Raw genomic sequence first — 24,737 nt, 5'->3', positions numbered from 1 at the left:
CAAGTTAATCTCATCTTATATACTCCGAACGCTGTTTGGAAGTAAAAAAAAAACGACTTTGGAGTTGTTTGCTGACCAAAACCAACATAGCTGTTGATGAAAACAACAGAAGTGTGACTGAGCCAACGTCTGGTGATCCGGTCTGTTTGGGCCAAAGACCCATCAAGGCTCAGAATTGGAAAAATTTATCGTATATCAAGTTTTACTTTCTGTTTCATAAAGTGAACACTTTTTTAATACCCTTTAGCTGCATCTGGGCGAACATCTCCCCCTCCATCATGTTGAAGATGTACAGAATAAATGCAAGGCAGGCTTTTTCACCGTCCCATCTGTCACGCCTCCTTTATCTACTAATTAATCTACCATATTTTCTGGACTATAAGCCGCACCTGCATACAAGACGCATCCGCTCTATTTAAAAAAAAAACTTATGCAAGCCGCAGATATTTATGTTGTTAGATTAGATATTTACTACATGTACAGAAGGATTTTGAACTGTAAATGATGTACATGTTTGTACCTAAATAGATCCTTTCCTAACTGTGTCTTTTAACACGGCAGCAACTTTGCTGATTAAAACGGGACAGAACCAAGAGAAAATAACCAGTATTTATTTATCTTTTTATCTGTTTGAAATCTACTTCTACCTACTTCTATCTGCTAAAGAAGAAATAGCGTATTCTTCTTTGCATTTATTTTGTCTTAGTTTTGATTCTAATTCCAGTTAGAGCGCCCCGAGCGGTGGAAGAAAAATCCACAGAATAGCCGCACCTTTGTATAAGCTGCATGGTTGAAAACCTATGAAAAAAGTAGCAGCTTATAGTCCAGAAAATACAGTAATTGATCTTAAGAAAATTCGTCAGATTTTCTTAACTCCTGAGACACTTTTTGAAAATCCATTCTGCAGGTGCATTAAAATGTTGGTTAGCAGTTGTTAGTTATGTTTATAATTAAACATTTTTCTCATTGATGAGTTTCCGTTTCTCGGGCTCTGGATTCTTCTTCATCTTTCCACACGAGACGGCGCTCCTCTGTAGCCGTTGGCCTTTGTGTGGCAGCCGTTGGCACTGCTGGGCTGTCAAATCACACCCTTTTCCCTCTGCTGCTTGTCCCACATCACCCCCCTCCCTCCCGTCCTCCCTTTCCCTGTCTTCAGCTTCCCCGATTCCACTCTCCATGTGTCTTGTCAGTTGTGTTTGGCAACGGTGTCATCATTGGGCAGCCTGTATCACACTTCCTCCCATGAGCTGTCTGTCTACTCCGTCTCCGTCTCTCTTCCCTCTCTCTTCCTTTCACCACCCCCCCACCCTCCACTTCCCCGTGGCGGTTGTGTGTCACCTTTGTACCCTGAGATACTCTGTCCCACACAAACGCTACCCACAATGCCTTGCAGAACTGCCACTTATTCTTCATCCCCTGCAGCTTGTCACCATCTCGAACCAGAAAGATGTGAACAGAGTAAGTACATGGCGCGGTGCAGAACAGAAAAGTGACTCAAAGAGTTAGAATTTCGCTTGAAGTTACGAGGGGTAAAATTTTAGAAGACACGATGATCAATTGACTCTACTCAAAGAAACTTCGGGGGATCAGCGACTCATCAACACTCAGAACATTGTTGAAACACACAGTGCCCCCTTTCTACCTGCACTTTAATAGATTGAAAAAAAAACTAAACATGCAAAATACATTGATCTTTATGCACTAAGAGTTATGAGACATAACTGCGACCGTGCATGAAGTCGACACTGAAAAGAGCAGCAGCCGCTGAACATAAGCAATTCATTCTTAGTCTGATTTTATTCAGGATATGTTTTTTATGTCATGGTTATCTTGGTAGAAACATTTACTCCTCCACCTCAGGGTGTCACATGGCCTTCCAAAATTTACTGGCTAAATGGAAAATTTGGCGTCATTCGGTGCGTTGCAGGTGCTCATTACGAACCTGAGAGCAGCTCTCCATCTCTGAGGCCCCGTTTACACGGGGCAAAAACGGAGGCGTTTTCATGCGTTTTGGCCGTTTGTTTACACGAAAACGGAGCTCAAAGCCCCCAAAAACGATCATTTCTGAAAATTCCGGCCAAAGTGGAGATTTTCAAAAACTCTGTTTTCACGTTTGCGTCTAAACAGAGAAAACGGAGGAAAACGGAGATTTACGTCACATTATGCGACAGGAACGTCACCAGCGGCGTCATGAGTGCGACCTGTGTTTACAATTTGTTTGGCCACCGTCAATATTTTCTTTTATTTTACCTGTTTTAAATTCTCTCAGACTCTCGTTCCGTCTTGGAAGTAAAGCCTGAATTATGGTCCCGCGTTAAATCGACGCAGAGCCTACGGCGTAGGGTACGCGGCGATGCGCGCCGTACGGTGTGCGTCGCCGCGTACCCTACGCCGTAGGCTCTGCGTTGGTGTAACGCGGAACCATAAATCAGCCTTAACTGGAAGTTACACGTGTCATTTGTTGATGTTTTTCCAGAATTCTGATTGGCTGGCATGACGTTAACAGCGTTTTCATACGGGTCCGTGTAAACGAGGATATTTTTGAAAACGTAGAGGGGAAATATCCGTTTTTGTAAATACCCGGCTACGTGTAAACGTGGCCTGAGCTCAACCAGCACATCTAACAAACACGAGAAGATAGGATCCTTGAGACAAGAGTTCTCTTTCACCCCATTTTTATCAAGACTGACCCCTGCCTCATTCAGGGTCATTCCTCTGCGACTTATACATCCGTGTGTGTGTGTTTACGTTCGCCGGGGCCTTGTCTTTCAGCTGGGAGCTCCTGACTGTGTGACACCCATGTGCGGCAGATGAGACGGCCTGTCACTCAGCTCTGGCCTGGCTGCCCTTTGAAGGCCAGGCCAGGGGGCGAAGAGGTGCCGCAAATGGCCTGTGAAGTTTACATACACTGCCCACTGCTAAACAGATTAGCTCTAATGAAGTGTCTAATGTCGGGGCCGCTGGCTGACATAATCCTGCCTGGCAGCCCGGCCCCTTGGCTGCCAGAAAAGCCGCCCTCCCTCCAGCCCTCTTTTCCGCCCTTGCATGGCCTCTGCTGCCACCCAGGGCGACTCCACATGGGGAGGTGCCCACTGTTAATCATGCTGGACAGTGTGCGATCTGACATGCAAATGTAGGTCATTGCATATGTAAATGTGTGATTACGAAGCTGGCATGCCAAGACACATTAGCAAGACTGTGCTCTCAGCAGGCGGTTGTCAAAGCGCTTTAGAGGCTCATGCTAACATTTGTCAAGCTACCACGCAGCGAATGAAAGCTATGCCCTCTTGTCCTCTCTCTGTCTTGCTTCTTTTCCTCTCTTTGATTTCATAAATGTCGAACTGTCCATCCTGCACAAGTGTTTCTTTCATATGCAGTATATGAAGATTTATTGCACAGCATGGCTGCACCTTAGTTGTGATACTTCTTATTGATCCTTATAGGTTTAGATTGATCCTTCTGTTTGATGAAATTTGAATGCAGCCTCGACTAAATCATTATGTAAGTGTGGTTGAAGTTTTTTTGTGGTAGCTGTTAGTCAGACATTGAGCCGGGGTGTTGTGGAGCAGTGTCTTGCTCACTCGCTCGCTGTCATTGCCGCTCACACAGCTCGGGATGATGGTGGTGTCATGCTGAAAAATGCACACACCTCAGCGGTGTTAATTGGACAGGGCATCTGATTGGTTCACGCCTTTTCCTTTGGCTGTCAACTTTGAAAAATTATGAAATGCTCAGATGGACACCACCCCCTCCCTCCTCTGGTCTTCCACTCCGACATGAACAATCATGTTTGGGGCTGCGCTTCCTCTTAGCGTCGGTGTGCGTCTTTGCGTTAATATTGTGGATCTGCAAGAAACAAAAAGGAACTTTTTTTCATATGTTTTGGTCATGTGATGCACTTTCCTTTTTTTGGAATTCTGTTACCAACTTGATATCTCAATGTTTACGTGTAGTTGTCTCTTTGTCACCTCGTTTATGTCTTTTGGGAACTAGTATGTCAGACAAGTGGAACAAATAACAATGCAAATATATAGATCTTGCTATGTTGGCAGCCAGGAAATGTATAACCTTAAATTGGAAACAATCTAAACCCCCAGTATTAGCCCATTGGTGGAACGAACTCTCAAGCTACCTTACACTTGACAATATTTACTACAAGAGTAAAGGCAAATCCTCAGACTTTTTAAAAATATGGCAATCTCATACAGAATTTGATTTTAAGAAATCCGTAGGTAATTGTAAGGCATAGTGACAATGATAAGACCTGAGTGTAATGGTTTGTATTGTTTTGTTGTCGTGTTTGTTTTCAGTGGGGTTTTCCCACCGTTTATGTCTGTTTTGTTTTGTTAGGTATTTTTGTTTTTGTTTTCGTTGTGTTTTGAGGGTATATATTTGGATATCATTTTTGTTCTTTAACGGACCAGCCCCAACTTAGGATAAGAAAGTAATGACATTTTGATAAGTCCCCTTCATCAAGAAGTAGGTAGGAATATTATTTAACTATTTAATTATTATTTCAGAAAAAAAAAAAAAAAAAAAAATATTGTGGATCTACAAGACGATTTTTGTCAGATTTTATAGTATAAATGTATTTCTTTGTTTACGAAGAATGATCCTTTAGTTGGCCACTAATCCTAAGATAATTATTCGATAAGTAATTTGTTTATAAATAGGGACATTAAGACATTTGGCTCCAGTTGGTCTATATTTAGAGTAGATTACTTTGCTTTTTGGTTGACTCAAGACATCACACTTGCACTTTTTTTCTTTCTTTTAATTAATTTAATTGTCTTTCTAGGTGGTAAACCAGCCGAAGGAATGCTGGATAGCCTCCAGTGTGTACTCGTGGTAACTTTGTCAAAATGTGAAATGCCAGTGAAGTGAACAAATGTGATGACATTCCTCTCGCATGTTTCAGTGCTTTGGTGATTAATTTTTGACCTTCTTCCCTCTTCATCCTGCGTTCGTCTGTCCGAAGTCGCTTGCCCCTGAGCTGCTCCCACGGCCACACTGGCAGAAGTGCTGGTGACATGTGGCATTCTGATATCTGTCACCCTCTGTTTGCTCCCGTCCACGCCTTTTATGAGTTAACCAAAAGGCTGGAAAGGTCACGCAGTCTGCTCTGCGCGTTTCTCACACATTCTATCCAAGGGGGCTCATTCTGTTTTATATATTTTTTTAATTTTATTTATTTAATCTTTTTTTTTTTTATTGTGAATTGTAAATTTCTCATCATGTGCGAGTCACGGGGTGGGGAGTCCTTTAGACTGTGGCCAAGTGCCAGACTGTTGGTGATATAACTTGGCAGACAAAGAAGAGGAATCTTTACCCCTGTGAACCTAAAGCCTTAGATGGGAGGACTAGAAGCCTACATTTATATTTGTTATCCGTCCCTCTAGGACAGTGTCTCCCAACCTGGGGTCCGGGCCCCCCCTGGGGGGGCGCCAGAGATCTCTGGGGGGGGCGCGAAAACTTTGTCTGCTTTGAAATTATGCAGTTGTAAAAATTATATTTCCGAATGAGTCATTCATGAATGAATGAATGAATGAATGAATTGTTTATTTCGGTTACATTACATTATTTGCAATTCAAACTGTGTTTGTGTAAATGACAAAACACTTTCATACAAGTTTACACTCATCAGTTTCACACAAAAAATAATAATAAACTCTGTAACCGAAAAAGGAATAGGCTGAAGCCAAAGCTTATATTTGCCTACCCTGTACTTTCCAACAGAAAACCCAGATTATCTGCAATATGAAAAGAAACAAAAAGAGAAATTTCCCTTTAAATTGTTCTGCTTAACCAAATTATACTCCAATCATTTAGCATTGTAATCCTTAATTATTTTACTTTTCAATATTTTTTTTAAAATTCAACAGAGATTTACACAGTTTCACTTCATCACTAAGTTGATTCCATAATTTGACTCCCAAAAATGAAACACATCTATATTTAACATTAGTCCTCACACGACATCTTTCATAAAACATTGTTAGGAATAATTTATGAATGTCTTGAATATTTTTGTTAGTTTTTTATACACTGGTGACAAACACAGGAAATGATTTAATCCCTTATTGTTATATCATTACTCAACATTGAATCTACTCCGACAGGTTGTTAAAGGAAAAATGTTAAAAAATGTTGGTCTCATATTAAAAGAGACATTTTTCAGAAATATTTTTATGTCCTTTTGTGTGTATTTTATACATTGGTGACATTGGAGAAAAACACTCATATGTATACAGAGTAAACCAAAGAGAAATGTATCAAAAAAACATAATTAATGTTCATTTTTTCAATTAAAGACTATTTTGATGCTAGTACGTAAAGGTCGGGGGGCCTGGCTGGTCTTAGACACAAGTAGGGGGGGCTGCAAGGAAAAAAGGTTGGGAACCACTGCTCTAGGAAGCTAGACTTTTCACCTTTTGTTTCATTGTTGTGTTAACTACTGAACTGCACCAATTACACCACGATGACTTTAAAAGCCTGCCGTTGCAAGCTTTAATTAGATATATTATCAGTTAACACACAGTTCTGATATTTGCTGGCTGTAGAAATCAAAAGTTGATCTCGGACCTGGTAAAAGGTTAGATTGGGTAACATACCGATGAACCTCCTGTGAGATCACGTTCTTAAATTGATCAGGAAAAGTATTTTCAACCCCAAACTTGCAGTTATTGGCATAGCAGTCAAATCAGCAGCAGCCTCTCAGCAAAACAATCAGCAGAATCCAGACATCACCGCAGGTTCAGCCACATCCTTCAGCCCTCATCTTTTCCCCTTCACAAATGTGGAGGTAGCTGCACTTGAATACTTACATGGTTGCTGCAGAATGTCTGTAAATAATCTGTTTTGATCTGTTTTTCCCTCATTCAGACGCAGCGTGTTTATCCGTGTGCTCATGAACAAGATACAGTGCATGTAAATGTTGAGTGGTTGTTTTTTTTTTTTTCTTCTTTCTCTCAGAAACCATTGCAGCCAGATATGGGCCACAATTCACTGGCTAACTTCCAGATTGAGAAAAAGATCGGACGTGGCCAGTTCAGCGAGGTCTATCGAGCGAGGTACCTGTTAGACAACACATCCGTGGCCCTGAAGAAGATTCAGGTAAGACGATTCACATTTAATTGTCAATAGCAGGTGAGGCTGATATATTTAGCCAAAGCTCATCCTCTCAAAAGGTCACCATAGTTATACTCACTGGGGTAATTTGCACTGGCAACACCTTCATACAGAACTTTCCATGATAGCACAAAGAAGAAAAAAACTACTGCTACTGTTTTGCCTTGTAAGTTAGCTGCACATTGGAAGTATTTATAAGATAATGATCACGGGAAAAATCAATCCTGCTAAGATTCCAACTATGCATTGCCATCTGCTGGCAGATTTGAGCTGGGATTAAGTTTGGAAAGAGTTAACAATTGCAGTGACTGTATAAAAAAAAGAAGCAGCTATTATACCATCAGCTGTTATGGCAGAAATATAGAGTAGTGTTTATTTAATGAGATGCAATTATTGATGATTAATTCAATCTAATGCTAATTATTGCTTAAAATTCTTGCCCTCATGGAGTTAGTTTGAAATGACGACTTCTAAACTCTTGCGGATCGTCCCGGGACTCCAGTGAAACAAGCCCAATAGACTCTGAACTGAAAATCAGACTCATCTATCAGTAACATCTGCAGAGATAAAAACCAAACTACCACATTTTTACTTCTCATAGGTAGATAATTAGAGATAAACATATGTTGCCAACTTGTCAAAAAACAGCTCGATATACATGTTTTCTGACAGAAATGCCAGCTAGAACCATGAAACTTTAGTCTGTGATTAGTTTGAACAACTTTACAAGTTTATAGATGTCAATTATTTTTTTCTTTAAAGTGGGGAAAAAAACCTGTCATGTTTAGTGTTATTTACTTGTAACCACTGTTGCTACTCAACAAGGCAATTAAAAATAGTTGAATTTTTGTATCTTTGTACCACTAATGGCAAGTTACTATTGCCATAGTTGGGCGTTAGTAGCACAGCAAGTGTTTAAATGTGCATCAGGCCCATAAACTGCTGTAATATGACTGTGCAGTTCTGATCACAGATACGTGTACATTCTTGCTGTTTTCTCTGACAAGAGGTTACGCTGCTCTGACTGAGCATCTGCTCAGATGCACACACCTCAAATACACCCTATACAGGGGGGGGGGGGTGTGCTTGCTCCTCAGATATGAAACACCTGTAGTCACTCTAGTGGCAACCTCCAGATAACAGCAACCATGTTTTGTTCAGATTTTTTTTCTCCCTTTGTTTCCTCCATCTCTCCATCTTACAGTTTTTTCTTTTTTTGAATATGTCATTACACCCTTCTCTGTCTTCTCTCTCTCCCCTTTTGATCTCTTGATAGATATTCGACTTGGTGGATGCCAAAGCTCGGCAAGATTGCATCAAAGAGATAGATCTCCTTAAGGTAAAAAACCAGAGAGGAGGGAGACGGCGCCATGCGCTGCGCTGTGTTCTCTTAAGGTGCCTCAGCTGAGACCCACCACCACAGGAAAACAATTGATCTGCACCAGACAACATGGATTTGTGTGTGTGTGTGTGCGTGCATGTGTGTGTGTGTGCGTGCATGTGTGTGTGTGTGTGTGTGCGCACTTCCTTGCATGGTTACAAATGCAGGGGGATGTTGGAGTAGTTGGGCACACAAGTGAGAATTTGAATGAGTGTATGTGCGAGTTTACAGTACGTGTATTACTTTCTCCTTGTGGCTCTTTTTTCTTTTCTTTTTTTTTTTTTTTTAATGCCAGAAGTATTTTTATTTCCCCATTTGAAATGTTTAAACTTGGCAACATTGCATCTGCAAGAATATTTAGCAGTCTCTAATGTATCTCCCTTTTTCCATTGTTGCTTTGATTTATTCATTTTTCCCGGTGAGGTGGTTGTAATTTGCTAATCTGCCTTTTAATATGCGTCAACTGGGCTTTTATCAAATACTCATAAACAAACCAATGACAGCTTCAATTTATTTGCCTGTTTGAAAGGTATTTTCTGCATGTACAGTAAGGATGTGCACTGCAGGCTTCTTGCACATCCATGCATGCTCAGATGTACATGTTGTGGGGAAGAAAAGACAAAGGAATGCAATTATTTTGTACCATTTGGGGGTATGTGGACTAATCAAATCACAGAATATCGTCTATATCTGACTATCTCTGCTGAGAACTTTAATTTGAGCAGCGGAACATGAAGGCATGTAGTTTACCTGACTCTGACCTAGTAAGTGGGGTCAAGGCAGGATTAAATGTCAGTCTGCCAATTGGCTGCAGTGCAGTTACTTTTATGCATTTAATATTTTCTGCGTGGATTCTCTTCATCTAGTTGTTTCATACGGTTTTCTCTGCCCTTCCGAGCTCCACCGTCTCTGCCGTTCTGGCCAGTTGCTATATTTTTCTATTTTTCCTCTATCTTTCCGGTAGCCTCATTTCCCCTCTGAGCTTTTTATTCCTGCCTTTTTATCGTGCAAGCTGATTGCTAGTGAACGTGGAAGTTAAGTCTTGCCCCGCGCTGCCGAGCCAGCCTGATAATGAAGGGCTGAATTTGAGAGAGACAGTCCTTCTGCCTTATTCTCCACTAGACAGGCCAACAGGAGACACAGCAAAATCAGAATAATGAGAAGCACACTGGCATGGGCCAACTGGAATGACACACATAGTCACCCATGATCATATACGCACACTCGTGCACACACAGGCGTGCTCAGTCATGGCCTTTCATCCAGTATTTGTTTGTTTGTCTGTCTGTGTTTGCGTCTGCTCATTCATCTGCATGTTCCTGCCTTGGCATGACGACTTCAACTTGTGAATTCTCACTTTGTCCTTTTTGTCTAAATTCTGGTCGATAGAGATGTCTGTTGCAGAAATAGCTTACTTCCTGCCAGCATCCGTCTTTTGCCCTTTTTTAAACCCCCCTCACCCCATCTGTATATTCCACTTGCTTGTGGTTATTATCAAACTAGGGTGGTTTTCTGACCAATGATCTGCTATAATCAGTACTGAAAAGCTGTAATAATATCCGTTTGTTTTTCTGTGTTCCGTGTATTATGCATTTGTGTAAAAATGTGCCGTGTGTGTGTGTTTGAATGCATGTCTGGATTCTGCATCTGATTAGATTATAGCAGCGGTTTACTGGAAAGACAGTGAACTGACAGTAACCAGTTTTGTTTAACCTGATACAAAGATGAAAAAAGAATTAGATGCTGTATATTCAGGTCTCTTTTATATCCAAAGAGTTGTTTTAGTTTTAAAAATGTACGACCCAGGTTATATCGTTTTTTTTCTTATTCGGTTAAATTATAAAAAGTCTCTGTGAAAGAAACGCAGGCTTTTATTTCTGCAGAGCATTAGCAGTTGAGGCTGCTTTTCATTCAATGTCCTTCATTTTCCTTCATAGCTGAAACACGCTAGAATGTAACAGGAAATCCTTTGATAACCGTTGTCGTTTTTATTTCTATCAGATACTTTCCTATTGGCACGTAATTCCATGTATAATTTCTATAACTAAATTTACCGACATGCCTAAATTGTGCCATCAGTTTGCATTAGTCTGCATCTTGTTCTTCTTTGAAACACATCACCAGCTCCACAAATGTATCACATAGTCTTGCATGATTAAGTAATTACACACGCTGTTGGGTTTCAGCCAGCATGTGTAATTACATAATCATGCTAGGCTCTATGCGATATTTCCCAGTGAATGATTGTTGTATTATGGTCGGGTCCCATCCATCATTTACATAAACATCTGCATGTTAACATATCTCTTCATTCCTCGGCATCTTTCGCCTGAGGTCCAAGTTGTGGCTGAGCAGTGGGTTGTGGCAGGCGGAGGGGAGGGTGGGGTGGACTTGTCATCGCTCCCTGGCTGTGCTACAGTGTGGAGCAGTGCAGAACTGCCACTCTGAGCCAAAAATACATCTGGTACGAAAGGACAAGGGAGGGAGAGAGGGAGAGATGGAAACACGAGTCGGGAAGAGGGGAGAAAGCGAGAGAGAAGGAGCAGGAGGATTGTGGGAGGATGCTGAGACGGAGTGTGGAGTGTAGTGTAGCGTAGTGTAACTCTGCTGCGTTCTCCTTTCCTCTCTTCACGGCATCATCCAGAGCATGAACATTTCTTTAATCACAGCAGAAAAGCCAGAGCAGAGCCGAGCGCGGGACGAGTGTCACACTGCTCCGTCTGCTCACATCATGGCTCCAGCTCCCCGCTCAGCACCACCTCTCCATTTCCCCCCATTTTCCAACCCAGCTTACCTTATGCCCCTCCTGTTTTTTCCTTTTTTTTTTATCCCCCATCCTCGCCTTTGTTCTCTTTCCCTACCTTTTCACCTCACCCTGTCTACATTTCTTTTCTTTGTCTGTGTCATTGTGTCATTTGTTTCTTTCCCTTCAATGCTTCTCCCTCCCTCCCTCCTTCCCTCCTTCCCCTCCGTCTCTTGCTGGAGATGGAAAGAAAGTTTTTGTTTACTACAGGGGATCCTGTTCCTGCCTTATTGACCGACCAACAGGAAGGAATCCGGGCTCGAGATGAGCCTGAGATTCTTGTTTTCCTGACTGCCAGTCGTGCCAGCCTGTCAGGCGTGCGTGTACGTGTGCGTGTGCATGTGTGCGTCTCGCACAAGGCCCGTTGTCATCATAGACAGGGGTTTGTTGTGACATGTCAGCCAGCTTTGTCACACTTGAGGACAAAACCGTCTCATTAGGCCTGCACATCCCAAATATGTACTGCGTGTTTGGTTTTAACCATTTTACTTTAATTGGTGGTGAATGTACGGTGAATTGCACATGACACAAAACTCTTGCTATTTATCATAACCTGTTTTGATAAAAAGAAGCTGGTGAATGTGATCACGAATGCTCTTAATTTGACAAGTGTCACCAACATGTCCTCAGTTTACTCTTTTTTTTTTTTCATCTTATGTTCCGTCCAACAGCAATTGAACCATCCCAATGTGATAAAGTACCATGCGTCTTTTATTGAGGACAACGAGCTCAACATAGTACTGGAGTTAGCGGATGCTGGGGACCTCTCTCGTATGATTAAGGTAAGGATTTCCACAGGGGGAGCTGCATCAGTAGTTCACCTGTTTGCAGAAAAAACACTTAATAGGTGGAAAAATGTTGTCAACATTCAGCCATGAGCCCACATGAGATGCAGGATCTGCAGTGGAAATCTTTATTGTACAAGAAAGATAAAACACTCTGTGGTATCCAGCAAAAAACAGTCCCTGAAACAAGGCTATTATTCCATAAATGTAGTAGATTTAGTCTTATTTTAAATAAAGATATCTCTGCCAGGGGGGTAGGAAAGATTTTCTTCACTAGAATTCTTAAAAGTAGGAAAATAGTCTAAGATCCTCTTTTTGAAACAAGGCCTTTTTAACTTTTCCTAGAAAGGAGTTTTTGCAGTGTAATTATTCGTGATTTGCTTGACGGGGTTGTATTTTATTATTTTGCTCATGAGCCATTTTTTATCCTACGGTCAGAGAAGATGTGCCTTCAGTCTGTGGCCTCTTCATATACTTAAATGCATTTGCAGGCTGCTCTAAGTTGCTTTCATTGGCAGTAACGTCCATAGCGGGTCCCTTCCATGGCAGCTTCGTTTTACTAGGTAGAAGAAAAACAAAGTACGTTGTGGATATGGCTATGGTAAAAATGTAATATATAATTCCAGGGCGTATGTGAGTAAATTTAAGATTTATTATAATTGTACGGTTACATTTTCAAATCTTGAAAAACGGTTTGCTAACATGATTTAGTTCGATGTAATTTCAATAGGAATCTACCAAATCAGCATCAGCCAAGACATCTGCAGTCGGAGTATAAAGTACAGCTCTGCAATCGCATAATTAATCTTAGTTCACCCAAAAGTTAAAAATGCACAGAGAAATCTGGGAACTTGAGTCTGTGAAAGTATTGAGTTTTGAAATTAGAAATGTGTATTTGTAATCCAACACGGAGACCTTTGGTTTGCAGAAGAGGCGTGTGGTTTGGGGTGGTTACTGGACTCTGACCAGCTGGACAATAAGTCAAACTGAATCATCCCTTTCAGACTCGAACCAAATACCAACATAAGTCACTTTCATCTCTGTAGGATTTGATTTGTGAGTGTGCATCTTTCCGAGACTTAAAAAAAAAAAAAAAAAGAAGAAGAAGTATAATTAAAAGCCAGCAATGGTTTATCTCCATAAAAATAATCCAGTTTATGTTGTGTATGTACCGTATGCTGGACCTAACTTTTCAATTGAAGTAATGTCAACAAACATAGTCATTTGTGGTAATACTTTAGTAGATTTATTGGGAAAAGTTCCTTTTTTCCCTCCTCAAATGCATTTATTTTTTCCCCTCGGTACTGGCAACAGTCGAATATCGGCCCCAACTTTCATTGAGGATAAATATTTTTATGGTTATAACAATGAAAATCAGAACGTAGTAAAATAAAGTCCGGTGAATGGTGGTGTTTATGTGCCGATTTCCATTGAATATCAGCGTAACAGCCTTTAATACTGTAATGGTTTTGAAATTAGTGCAGGACACAGAATTTGGGTTACTCAACAGTGATAGCAATTGGCTCACTCCTTTCTCTCTCTCTCTCCCTCTCCCTCTCTTTTTCCCCATCAGTGAGTTAGACCGAATCCCCAGTTATTATAAAAACCTGACAGTACAGCAAATTAGGGGTGTGCATGTAAAAAGCCTGGTCTTCTCCCATGCATAAATGATGCTTCAGCGTTGTATCAGTACAGCTCGACAAGCTGTTTGCAGTCATACTCAGCAGCTCCACATCTGCGCAGTTCAACACAGCAAATTAAGAGAGGCGAGGAGTAGTGGTACAAGAGACTGAACATGGCAGGCTTAGCACACACACACACACACACACACACACACACACACACACACACACACACACACACACACTTTAGACATACATATAGTGTACTATCTCAGCAGAGAATGTGCAGACGCAACCCAAAAAAAACACTCATAAATGTTCTGAGATGCATTTTACAAAGAGGTAACATGGCGGGATAACAAACCACTGAGTGTCACTGACATCATGGCTAAGCTGCAAACTACTCTGGGAGTGTTTTGGCTGTGTCATATCCCTTATGGTGTCTGACATCACATACTCTCATGTAAATGACTCCTCGCTGCACCTTTTGCCTCTTGCACTATCGTAAGAGATGCTTTTTTTTAATTCTAACAGTACAACAGACCTGATAATTTTATCTTTTTCTGTCCTTTGCTACTTTTTCCTCTATTCCCTCTCTTTTCCTGAGTCTCTCTCTCTCTCTCTCTCTCTCTGACCATCTCAAAATTCAAACGAAAGCAAGTGGTCCTTGATTTGCATGCACTTACAGAATATTGCATGCGCAGTGTTTGCTGGTAAAGGCATCGGAAAGAGGGTGTTGGTGGGTGTCTGTGCTCCCCCATTGACATCAAACGGTCCTCTGATATGGAAATGGGAGGACAAGGAAAGAATGGCTCCTCACAGAGGCTTTGTTTGGATGTAGGCCAAGGTCTATTCCTCCCTTTTCTCTATCTCTCCATCTCAAACTATCCCCCTCTTTTCCATCACGCCTTCATTCTTTCCTTAATGTATCTTTCACCTTTTAGCTCTGTATTGTCTTTCCTGCCTTTTTCACTATTTTCCATCCCTCCATCTACCTCTGTCTGGTTCATTTTCTCTCGCTGCCGCTGCAGTCACACATGTTATTAACCAGTCACTTCAAGCCCTGCCCTTTCTCTTTCTTGGCCCCCTAACCTCACAGGAGATGACATTCTAGTTTCACACTGGTTTTATAGTTGAAAAACCTCTAAGCAGAAACACCCGGTATTAACAGCGCAGGCTGCCGGAGCCTGAAGTGTGTTTGTCTTGTTGATTGTTGGATAAAACGTTCGGTTTTCCCGTTGCTGTAACGTTCTGTGTACTTCGCCGACTGTAGGTTTCATGTTCGCGGCAGATGCCTTCTCACTTGGTAGCTTTTTGACTGATATATCAGCACCACCGAGAGGTCTTTTTTTTTTGTCAGGCCAATTCTCTAACCGATTTCACATGTCTGAAAGGGTGTAATACATATGATACTTTGACGCAGTGCAAACATGGGTATAACAAAAATACTCTTAATATATCATGAGGGGCTTTTGAAATAACTCTTGTTTTAGTGCCCAGAGAGAACTTAATAGAAGCAACATTTTCCACCTCTGGTTGGTTACGGTGTGATAGGCTGTCCTGTAAATGCCTGCAGCCTCCTTTGAGGACCCTTCGTAACATCAATCTCTCTGTTTCTTTACAAAAGCAACGGCTCTCCCTTGTTTACCAGTTATGCTTATCCAGTTTGCTCCTTTTTAACATCCTATACCACAGATTTTAATATGTCCAAGGGGGGAAAAAAATGCATTTCTTTTCACCTTGAATGCGGTAAAACTACATGAAACATCCCAAATTAGACATGTTTATAACCTTTGTTGAAGGACGTAACGAGAGATGTGGTGCATGCATTTCTTCGGAGAGCCCTTTTATCTTAATGGAAAGATCTTTTTTTGTTTTGGTTGGATGTTTGCAAAGTGTGTTGTCTGTGAAGTGGTTCTGTTTTGTCTGTTGCTGCCTTGACTCGGTGGAAGAAGACTAATCCCTGGGGATTTTTTTGAAAATAAAGATTATGTATGATATTGTGGGGATATGTTCTTTTTTTTATTCGTCCTATGGATATTTTCGCGAGCGCTAACTGTGTTGGACCTAAAGGTTTTGTCGTAAAAGTCTCTGTTAAATGCTTAAATTGTAATTCGAATGTGCAGAGCTCACATTTAAACTGGCTCAAGTCCAGCCCCCTTTTTCCTGGAACTGGTGCCTCAAGGACACCCCGTAAAATCCTGATGATAGCAATACTTAATACATTTTCAAAGTCTGCCCTGCTGCTCCACAGCTGCTGCTCTGCTTGCTTCTAGAGGAGCTCCTATCATCAGTTGTTGACGTTAGTCTTTCGTGAATCAACGAGCTTTTATGTCGGGGCTGGAGCTCTGTCATCGCTGTGGCTTTTTTACAGACGAGAGCCACTGTCTTGGTGATCAACAATTCACTCAGCCTTCCAAACAGATAAAACACATAGACTTCAAAACAAGTGCAAGCACCGAGTTGCACCACTGTGAGCTGTACCTCACAAAAGTGCTGGGTGCCAGATGCGGGAGTTTTGGAAGGTACCACAAATTTCTGCTCTCTGTTCCTGAACGTGCATGTGCTTTCCATTGTAGGCCATAACAAAAATGAGACTGAGCTTGCTTGAGCGAGGGGCAGACGAGAGGTGGGTCTGGGTTGAATTAGGACTGGAGTCAAACAACGTAGGGAATGATACTGTGCAAACATATAAGTATATAAACTCCTTTTTTTTTTTTTTTTTTTGCCATCTTAAAATTGTAGCCTATGCCACAATACCCCCCCCTCGTATTAAATGTTTTATATGTCTCTTATTCCTGCTGCATTTTATTGCAACTTTGATTCTCTGATTTGGTGTGTGTGTGTGTGTGTGTGTGTGTGTGTTTGTCCACATGTATTTATTTACTCCAGCACTTCAAGAAGCAGAGGAGGCTTATTCCAGAGAGAACAGTGTGGAAGTATTTTGTCCAGCTCTGCAGTGCGCTTGAACACATGCACTCCCGGAGAGTCATGCACAGAGGTAACCCTGCCGTACATATACACTGTATACGTGCACTGCACACTTATTAACGTGATTAATTAATTGATTGATGATTTATGTTAATATACGTACTCACAAGGAAGGTGCAAAAGGTGCAAAACATGCAAAAGTAAAAGTAAACATGAGTTTAAACCAGCAGATTGTTAATAAATCTGAAAATGTCATATTATACTACATTTGAACTGAACAAAACACGCAATAATTTGCATATGCTTAGTTATAGTGCCCAAAATGATTAAAAAAGAAGTCACATTAAGTCTTTTTCTTTGCTTGAGTGTGACTGACCTTGTTCCAGAGGCTTTAACCTAAGTGTTAAACAACAGAGCAGTGTTTATGAGCGCACATGCTTCCAATGGAACCTGCTCAAAGAGAGCCCTAGATCCATGCGTACAGACGGCGAGACGTGTCCGCAGCGGTCGGTGATATACCCCCATTTGGATTGATTCTGATCAGAAAGCGGGGACTCTAATGAACCCTGAGCTCTGAACTTTAACAACCACTTAGCCGAGACGGACCATTCAAAGACTGTTTACAATTAGACGAGGAACGGTACGTTTCAAAGGCTGATGCAGGTCACGTTAGCAGGCCTTCAGTTAACAGCTGGCTAACGCCCACATTAGCTGAGATGCTGTTATAATGTCTGTAATCCAGTTATGCAGTTTCTGAAACAAAACTACACCAACATTAATTTGGGAGCTGATTTTGTGTGCAAATACTCACTTCTTTTCTTCCTCGTTTTCCCTTTCTTCTCTTCTCTTTGTCAGATATCAAGCCAGCCAATGTATTTATCACAGCTACTGGAGTAGTGAAACTAGGAGACTTGGGACTGGGAAGATTCTTCAGCTCCAGGACGGTTGTTGCTCACTCTCTAGGTAACTTCATAACAGTCTTTATACATGGAAGCTGCACGCAGTGATCCACGTGTATTGGATGGGTTTCATTAGGCATGATGACCCCGGTGTCGTGTAGTAACCGAGCCTGTCCAGAGCTGAGTCCGGCTCAGCTGCAACCCTGCCGCAGGAGGCGACGGGGCATTAGAGTCACGCTGCTCCAGTTGTGACGGTTAAATCAGGACTACTGTTACTGTCGGCTCATTTATTACTATTTAAGAAACAAGAGCATATAATAATAATATATGTATGTTTAAAGAAGTGAAAGTTGCTGCACAAAAATGGTATTAATTAAACATTTTCAGTTTGATTCAACATTTAACTCAAAAAAATAATGATGCTGCACCAAAGATTGAATAAAGCACAAAACTTAATGTTTGAATATAATTTAAATGGTATTTGTCTACCATGTGTTTTTCAAAGTCATGACTCAAAGAGGAGAATTAAATAATATGAAAAAAATGAATACATAAAAAATTGAGAATATATATATATATATATATATATATTGAGGGGGGGGGAAATATATATATATATATATATATATATATTTTTTTTTTTTTTTTAATTATTTATTTTATTTTTTTTTCCCCTCAATATATATATTTTCAATTTTTTATGTATTTATTTTTTTCATATTATTTAATTCTCCTCTTTGAGTCATGACTTTGAAAAACACATCATTTTTTTTCTCAATATATATATATTCTGACCTGGGGAGTCACCTGTTGAAAGGTTTGGTCTCCCGGTTTGGTAGTCTACATTGTCATGCAGGAGTGAAGCCACTGCTGTTCTCTGGTGCGGTACTGGCACCAACTGTGGACTTGGTTGTTACTGCAGCTTCACGTGGCTTGTGGCCTTACAACTCACTCCACCTCTTTTATTCATTTAGCGTCCCAAGCAAAAGCACGTAACGAGCCATTCGGTTTAAATGCAGATTTAACTCAGAACATTTTTATTGTCTATGCGTGATATAGTATTATTTTTATTGTGAATTTCTTTGACAATGATAATCATGTTGTAAAAATCCGCTGTTGTTACACGTCTAATTTATACTCAAACATCCAGAAATAGTCCGAATAAATGACCGTATTACAAACTCAAAGCTAAGGATGATCTAATAGTTGAATTATTATATCAGGCAGAATTTGGGCTAAAATTATTCATAAGTTGCAAATACATTGCAAACATTAACCACTATGCACAATTAATTACATCATGATAAAGAAATTGTCGAGAAATTCAAGCACATTAGCAGATTTTTCAATATTCATATGTGTTTTCTTCAATCACTGATGACCTCAAACTTCCCCGAGTAGAGACGTCTGGGGACAGTCTGCCTCAGGTAAAGTGAAGCTCCGAACTCATCAGACGTCTTGCTTGGAAGCATGTGAGGATTAGTGAGAAGACACATTCGAAAACCTCTGCAATATCCATCAAAATGACCCCACCTGCAACAGAAACTCTACATGCGGTGATAACACGATCACCTGCTGCCGTGACCCCTGCAAACGGAGAAGCTGAGAGAATTTGCTCGGCTTGTATCACAGATGCACAAACTATATATTAATTGTAGCTGTTGTGAAGGCGCTCCGATGTCCAGAAATAAGTGTGGCGAAGGTCCGAGTCTGATGAGGCACAGAAGGATGTTATCCCACATCCTCATTGCTGTTTCAGCCGCCTCATGGATTGCTAAGATTTTAGTAAAACTTGTGCCTTAGACAAATAGAAGTGCTGTCACTGACAGTGTCTCGCTTCCCCGTGTCAAACTGTTATAACCACAAACGCTGCTATTCTGAGCCGCCACATAGCAGCAGCTCCGACTCTGAGAGTGTTAATCACATGATCACCTCGGCAGAAGCCCCATCAAGCAGGCAAAGCAAGGTAAAAGTGTCTGTGATTGCTCATTAAAAGCTGAGTCCACAGCACCCTCTTTAGGCCTACAGAGGACTGGCAGCTCCACAGACGTACAGTACGGCGTAACCTGGAGAAATGGAGATATAGCTTCAAATTAACAATACGTTTAAGTCATTAATCTCACAGTAGATTCATTGAGGAGCTGCAGACATCAGGATGCAAACGTTTATACTTTCTAAAACAATTCAATGACTAATTAAGTTTTTTTTTTTTTATTAATCTGAAACATCATGCAGATTGTGAAATCCTTACATTGAAACTACATTTAGTGCAACAATTCTCTTAATTTCACTGGCTTGTAGTTTTCTAGAAACCCTTGTGGAGAACAGTTTTTCTGCTGATTCAGGCTCTGAGGTTTCTTTTTTTTTGCTGTGAATATAAGGGATGTATATAAAGGTGAATTTCTATACAGTACGGCACAGGCCTATTACGTGTGTAGGTTATGGTGACCTGTTGACACGAGGGACTCGGGGTGCATCGCGCCTTCCTCCCCTGCCCCCGGCTTTCTCCTTGACATTTCTTGCTGCGATTTTCAAATAGCAGACCTTATCTGTCTTTCTCTGTCACCTCTCCTTCGCTCCTGCTGCTGTTTTTGTGCTTTCCTTGTCATCACTTCTCCTTCCCGCTGTCCCTCCCTCTGTTCCTTTTTGACTTCTAGTCGAAGAAAGACGACGGTGTGGCTGAAGGAGGGAGATGGAAATGGTGTGAGAAGAGCAGAAACGGGATAATGGAAGACAGCGAACAGCGAGAGAGTGAAGTGAGGAGGAGAAAGTGATATGTCACCAAAAAAAAAAGGGAGCATAAGAAATAGAACAATGCGTGACAGGGAAACGGCAAAAGAAATGTAGAATAGATCAGTGGCAAGAAAGGGGTGTGACGAAGGGGAGAGGAGGAAAAAAGGAGGTAAGGAGATGGGGGAAAAAAACTTAAGAGGGAGCAAAGTAAGAAGGGAGAATGACAGTGCGACAATAGAAAGGGGAAATATAAGGGTGTGTGTGTGACGCACACTTGTCCAGCTATCTTTGTGAGCCCATGTGAGTGTTTGATCGTCTCAGTGAGAGCATTTCGTCTGTTGCTCACTCTGAAGAGGAGAGGCTGTGTGAGGAGGAAAACTTGGTTTTAGTGATGAGTTGAAATTAAGTTTAGGTTAAGGTGAAGGATGAGGTTGTAATGTCCCCACAAAGATGGCTATAAAGAGTGTGTGTGGGTATGTGTGTGTGCAGTGGTGTGGGTGTGTAATGAGCTGAGCCACCCAGCTGAACAGAGGAGCTGAGATGGAGGTCCAGGCATACAACCTGTCAGCTTCAAGGCTTTCAACTCGGCGGCTCCTCGTTCCACACACACACACACACACGCACACACACACACAAGTGCAAGCACATCTTCTCTCTAAACGCTCTGCATGTACAGATGAACCTCTGCACAGAGATGTGCATGTGCTCGCTCTTATCCATTTGACTCCACACACACACAAACGCAGAAATAAGTGCATTTTCATTTATAATTTGCAGCGTGCACATAAGCGTGCACGTTTCCAGTTATAACACAGAAAATAAAAATAGACCGAACATACACAGTTTGACCATTGCTGGTCTAAAGATGAATAAACTCTGCGGAGACCAGAGATAAATTAAAGCTTAAAAACATATAAATGGGAAGAATATAATCCCGTCCTCTGAGAACTGAGCAACTTATTAGTTATTGCCGCCACATTGATGTAATAACAACTGCGGCGGTACACGTTGCAGGTACCTGCAATTAACACCTGTAATGAGGAAGGTGTTGGTAATGGGCGCTAGGGGGAAAGGAGGGAGGCTCTTCAGTCGGCTGATGATGACTTTAAAAAAAAAAAAAATACAACAAATCAGCAACAGAGAGGTCTGAGCGTGGGTTAGGACTGTAGAGAATAAAGATTAAATGAGGAAAAAAGTGAAGGACTTCTTCTCCAGTTCGGTGTAGTAATAGACTTATCGTTATATTTGTACCACAATGAAGCTGATATTTTAAACTGATGCTGGTCTGAGTAAAAAAGACTTTGATTAGTATTTAAAATCCCAACATATAAAACTGATGTGAGAGCACAGATAAGAGACGGTTTATTAGTGGAAACTCCCTGTGAAAGATTTTAATCGTCCTGTAAGAGCTTTAGGCATAAAATGCTTGTAAGGAAACGGCATCAAATCATTAATGGTGTTAAAATGAGGCACGTTTTTGTTCATTTTACTGGACATTTAGCAGCAGTTGAGAAGTGTGGAGGTCTTGGTGGTGAACCTCACCTCCCGTTCAACAGCACTTAGGCTGTTATGCAGAAGAAGCTGTGTTGTCATTGCTATTCCCAATAATGGAAATCAATCCCAACATGACTTTCAATTTATTTGCATGAATAAGTAATGCGCCCTTAATTCAGCTCGCTGACGGAGCCCGAGCCCGAGCTGCCGCCTTTTTTTCTGCAACTATTAGCATAAGAAAGTCTTATTATTTTAATGAACTAATAATGAACGTTAGGGAAGCCACTTCAAACTGCACCATGAGACCTCACAGGTCTCGCGCGGAGACGCGCACATGTAAATACACTTACACACACACACATGCGGGAAGGCACCGAAACCACAATACCGACCCGATGACCAATTAAAACGGCAAATCCCAGTACCCTGTATTCCTCCGCTTGCTCCTTCGCCTCTTATCTGCCGATACAAATGCTAATTATTTTCAGAAATGACAGGTAGCACTTCATTATTCAAAATCACACATTTAAGATAAAAGCATGTTTTCTCAACCTAATTAAAACTGCACCAAAATTAAAAGTGCTAGCTTTCATTTCAGTTCCTGTAGACTTCTAGTCTAATGCCTCCCTCTGTTATAGTTTTATTAATTGCAATTAGGTTATTTGAGCTTTTCTCAAACCTGCTAATGTGCAGAGTGGCCCTGGAGAGTTTGTGCGTGTGTACGTTTGCACGGGTGTGAATGCACGTAGGTGCACACATTAGGAATGTAAATGTGCAGTTATGGCTTTTCCTCGCCGATTTCGTGCTGCTTGACTTTTCTCCCGAGCCGCTGCCGCTTGAGAGCAGTTATCGCGGCCCCTCTCGCGCTGCTTGTGCTCAACTCAAACATTTACCGGCTATCATCCATGAAAAGTACTTCTCTCAGTTGGTACTATATCCACCCCCTTTCCCAATCTACATTATATGCATATATTCAGGGGAAAACTAGGTTATTTTCCCCCCCAAGAAACAACAAAAAACTGCAACTTCTACCCAGTAAATGAGAAAAACTTTGTTTACTATTTTCTCCCACTTCCACATGTACTTCTGAACTTTGAAAAGACTCCTACTTTTGTGGTGTCAAGTACTATTTAAGATTTAATGTCACCACATTACACATTACTCCACGAGATAATGTAATAAATGTGCACATGGTGAAATCTAGAGGAAGGGAGTTGGTGTCATGTTTGATTGGACCAGAAACCTGGGAACTTTTCCACGGGGGAAAACTGGATACTTGCTCAGAGGAAACGTTGGTCACATCGAATTTCTAGCAAATATATAATTAGACTTTGAAGTTTAGAAATGGGGAAAATCAAGTTGTTGTTCGTTTTTATAGCATACAAGATGTTGATAACATAGGAGCAGAGGTGGACAGAGTACTCGACCCCAGTACTTGAGTAAGAGTACAAATACTACTGGTCAAAATTTACTCCGTTACAAGTAAAAGTATCTCAGTCAAAATATTACTCGAGTAAGAGTAGGAAAGTACTTTCTTTTAAAGGTACTTAAGTATCCAAAAGTAAATGCTTTTAAATTTACTTTAAGTAAGAGTAAGAGTAAGAGTAAATTTCTTATTTTCCACATCAGTAAATTACTATATTTTTTCTAAATTAATTGTTGCGGCTCTGTCTTGACAAACGCAGGCTACTTTGGCGGTATCGTTTTGAGGAGGCTTGACGTATTTCCGCTTTACGTACATCCCAGTGGAGAGCGTGCACTGTGATAGGTCTCCTCCTTTGACAAAAACAGCTTGTGTCCAATAGGATTTTAGGGAAGAAGAAAAAAGAGCAGACCTGAAAGTAACGAGTACTTTTCAGCCTTCCTAGAAATTTACTCGAGTAAAAGTAAAAATATTTGTCTTGGAAATGTATTCAAGTAAGAGTAATAAGTACCAAAGAAATCTAATACTCAAGTAAAGTACAAATCCTCTGAATATGTACTTAAGTACAGTACTCAAGTAAATTTACTCCGTTACTGTCCACCACTGCATAGGAGGAGGTAAGATTGTGTTGATTGTTTTATAATTTAAGGTCTGAATTTCATGAGGAATGCGCTCAGCGTCACGTGTTGCGGTGATGTTGTATGAAAGATGAAGCGGAGACGGTGTGATCTTCATTTAAGTGAGTCTCCGTGCCCTGAAGAGGATGAGAAATAAGTGTAGTCTGGAAGCATCTCAACACAGGTTAGGCCGCTTGTGAGATTTCCGCCCTTCAGCCATATGCGATCAATAAAAAGCCTCCGCTGGATCTGCTTGATGGACTTTTACATGGGAAATCACAATAAACAGAAAGCAGATGATAGAAGCAGCTAGTCAAAGTTGGCTAAGAAAAGCAGCAGCGCTCCCAAGCTTCCTGCGGCGCGTGATGGATGTGATGCTGAGCTGTGGCTCGTCTGTGTCCAGTTGGGTGATGCTCTGATTTTCTGGAGGCCTGCCATTCGCCATGGCATTTTGGGATTCTTGAGTTTCAAAACCAGAACCAGAAACAGACGAGCTTTTAAGGCTCTGCTGCTGCTCCCTGGGCGGATTCTCCGACTACTGTTTCAGATCATTACTGAGCCGCACTAATCAAGACTGATTTATGTATATTTTGTGTGTTCTGGTATGTTTTCTGTACGTATGTGTGCAGCTTTGTAGTGCTGGTGCTATTGTACGGGGAGTCTGGGTATGTATGGTGGTATCTAACCTTGTTACCGTAGATGACCATTTAGTAGCCCGGGCGTTTAATATGCTAAATCCACTTGGACCCCAGGCGTTTATAAGAACCAGGCGGGTATTTGCACCAGGCTACAATTTATTTTTGCAATGAGCAGCACCAGACCATTACTTACAAAGAACATATGAGATCACCATAGTACCACTGGAACTAAAATTGTACACACTGTACACAACACAACACCTCACGACGAGCTCCCGATCAC

The 24,737-nt window shown here is 41.2% G+C and overlaps 1 protein-coding gene across 1 annotated transcript in view; it reads left to right on the top strand.

Moving 5' to 3' along the window:
• nek7 (NIMA-related kinase 7) overlaps positions 1 to 24,737 on the top strand; it is an 84,510-nt gene that overhangs the window by 34,659 nt on the left and 25,114 nt on the right. Inside the window, 5 exon segments of the mRNA XM_061738828.1 lie at positions 6,973 to 7,113; positions 8,405 to 8,467; positions 11,984 to 12,094; positions 16,612 to 16,720; positions 17,506 to 17,613. Coding sequence (XP_061594812.1) covers positions 6,973 to 7,113; positions 8,405 to 8,467; positions 11,984 to 12,094; positions 16,612 to 16,720; positions 17,506 to 17,613 — 532 coding nt within the window.

Source organism: Cololabis saira, chromosome 13, assembly GCF_033807715.1.
Source record: "Cololabis saira isolate AMF1-May2022 chromosome 13, fColSai1.1, whole genome shotgun sequence".
NCBI classification, from domain to species: Eukaryota; Metazoa; Chordata; class Actinopteri; order Beloniformes; family Belonidae; genus Cololabis; species Cololabis saira.
Note: the sequence above shows the minus strand (reverse complement) of the source record. Positions and strands in the feature narration are given on the sequence as shown.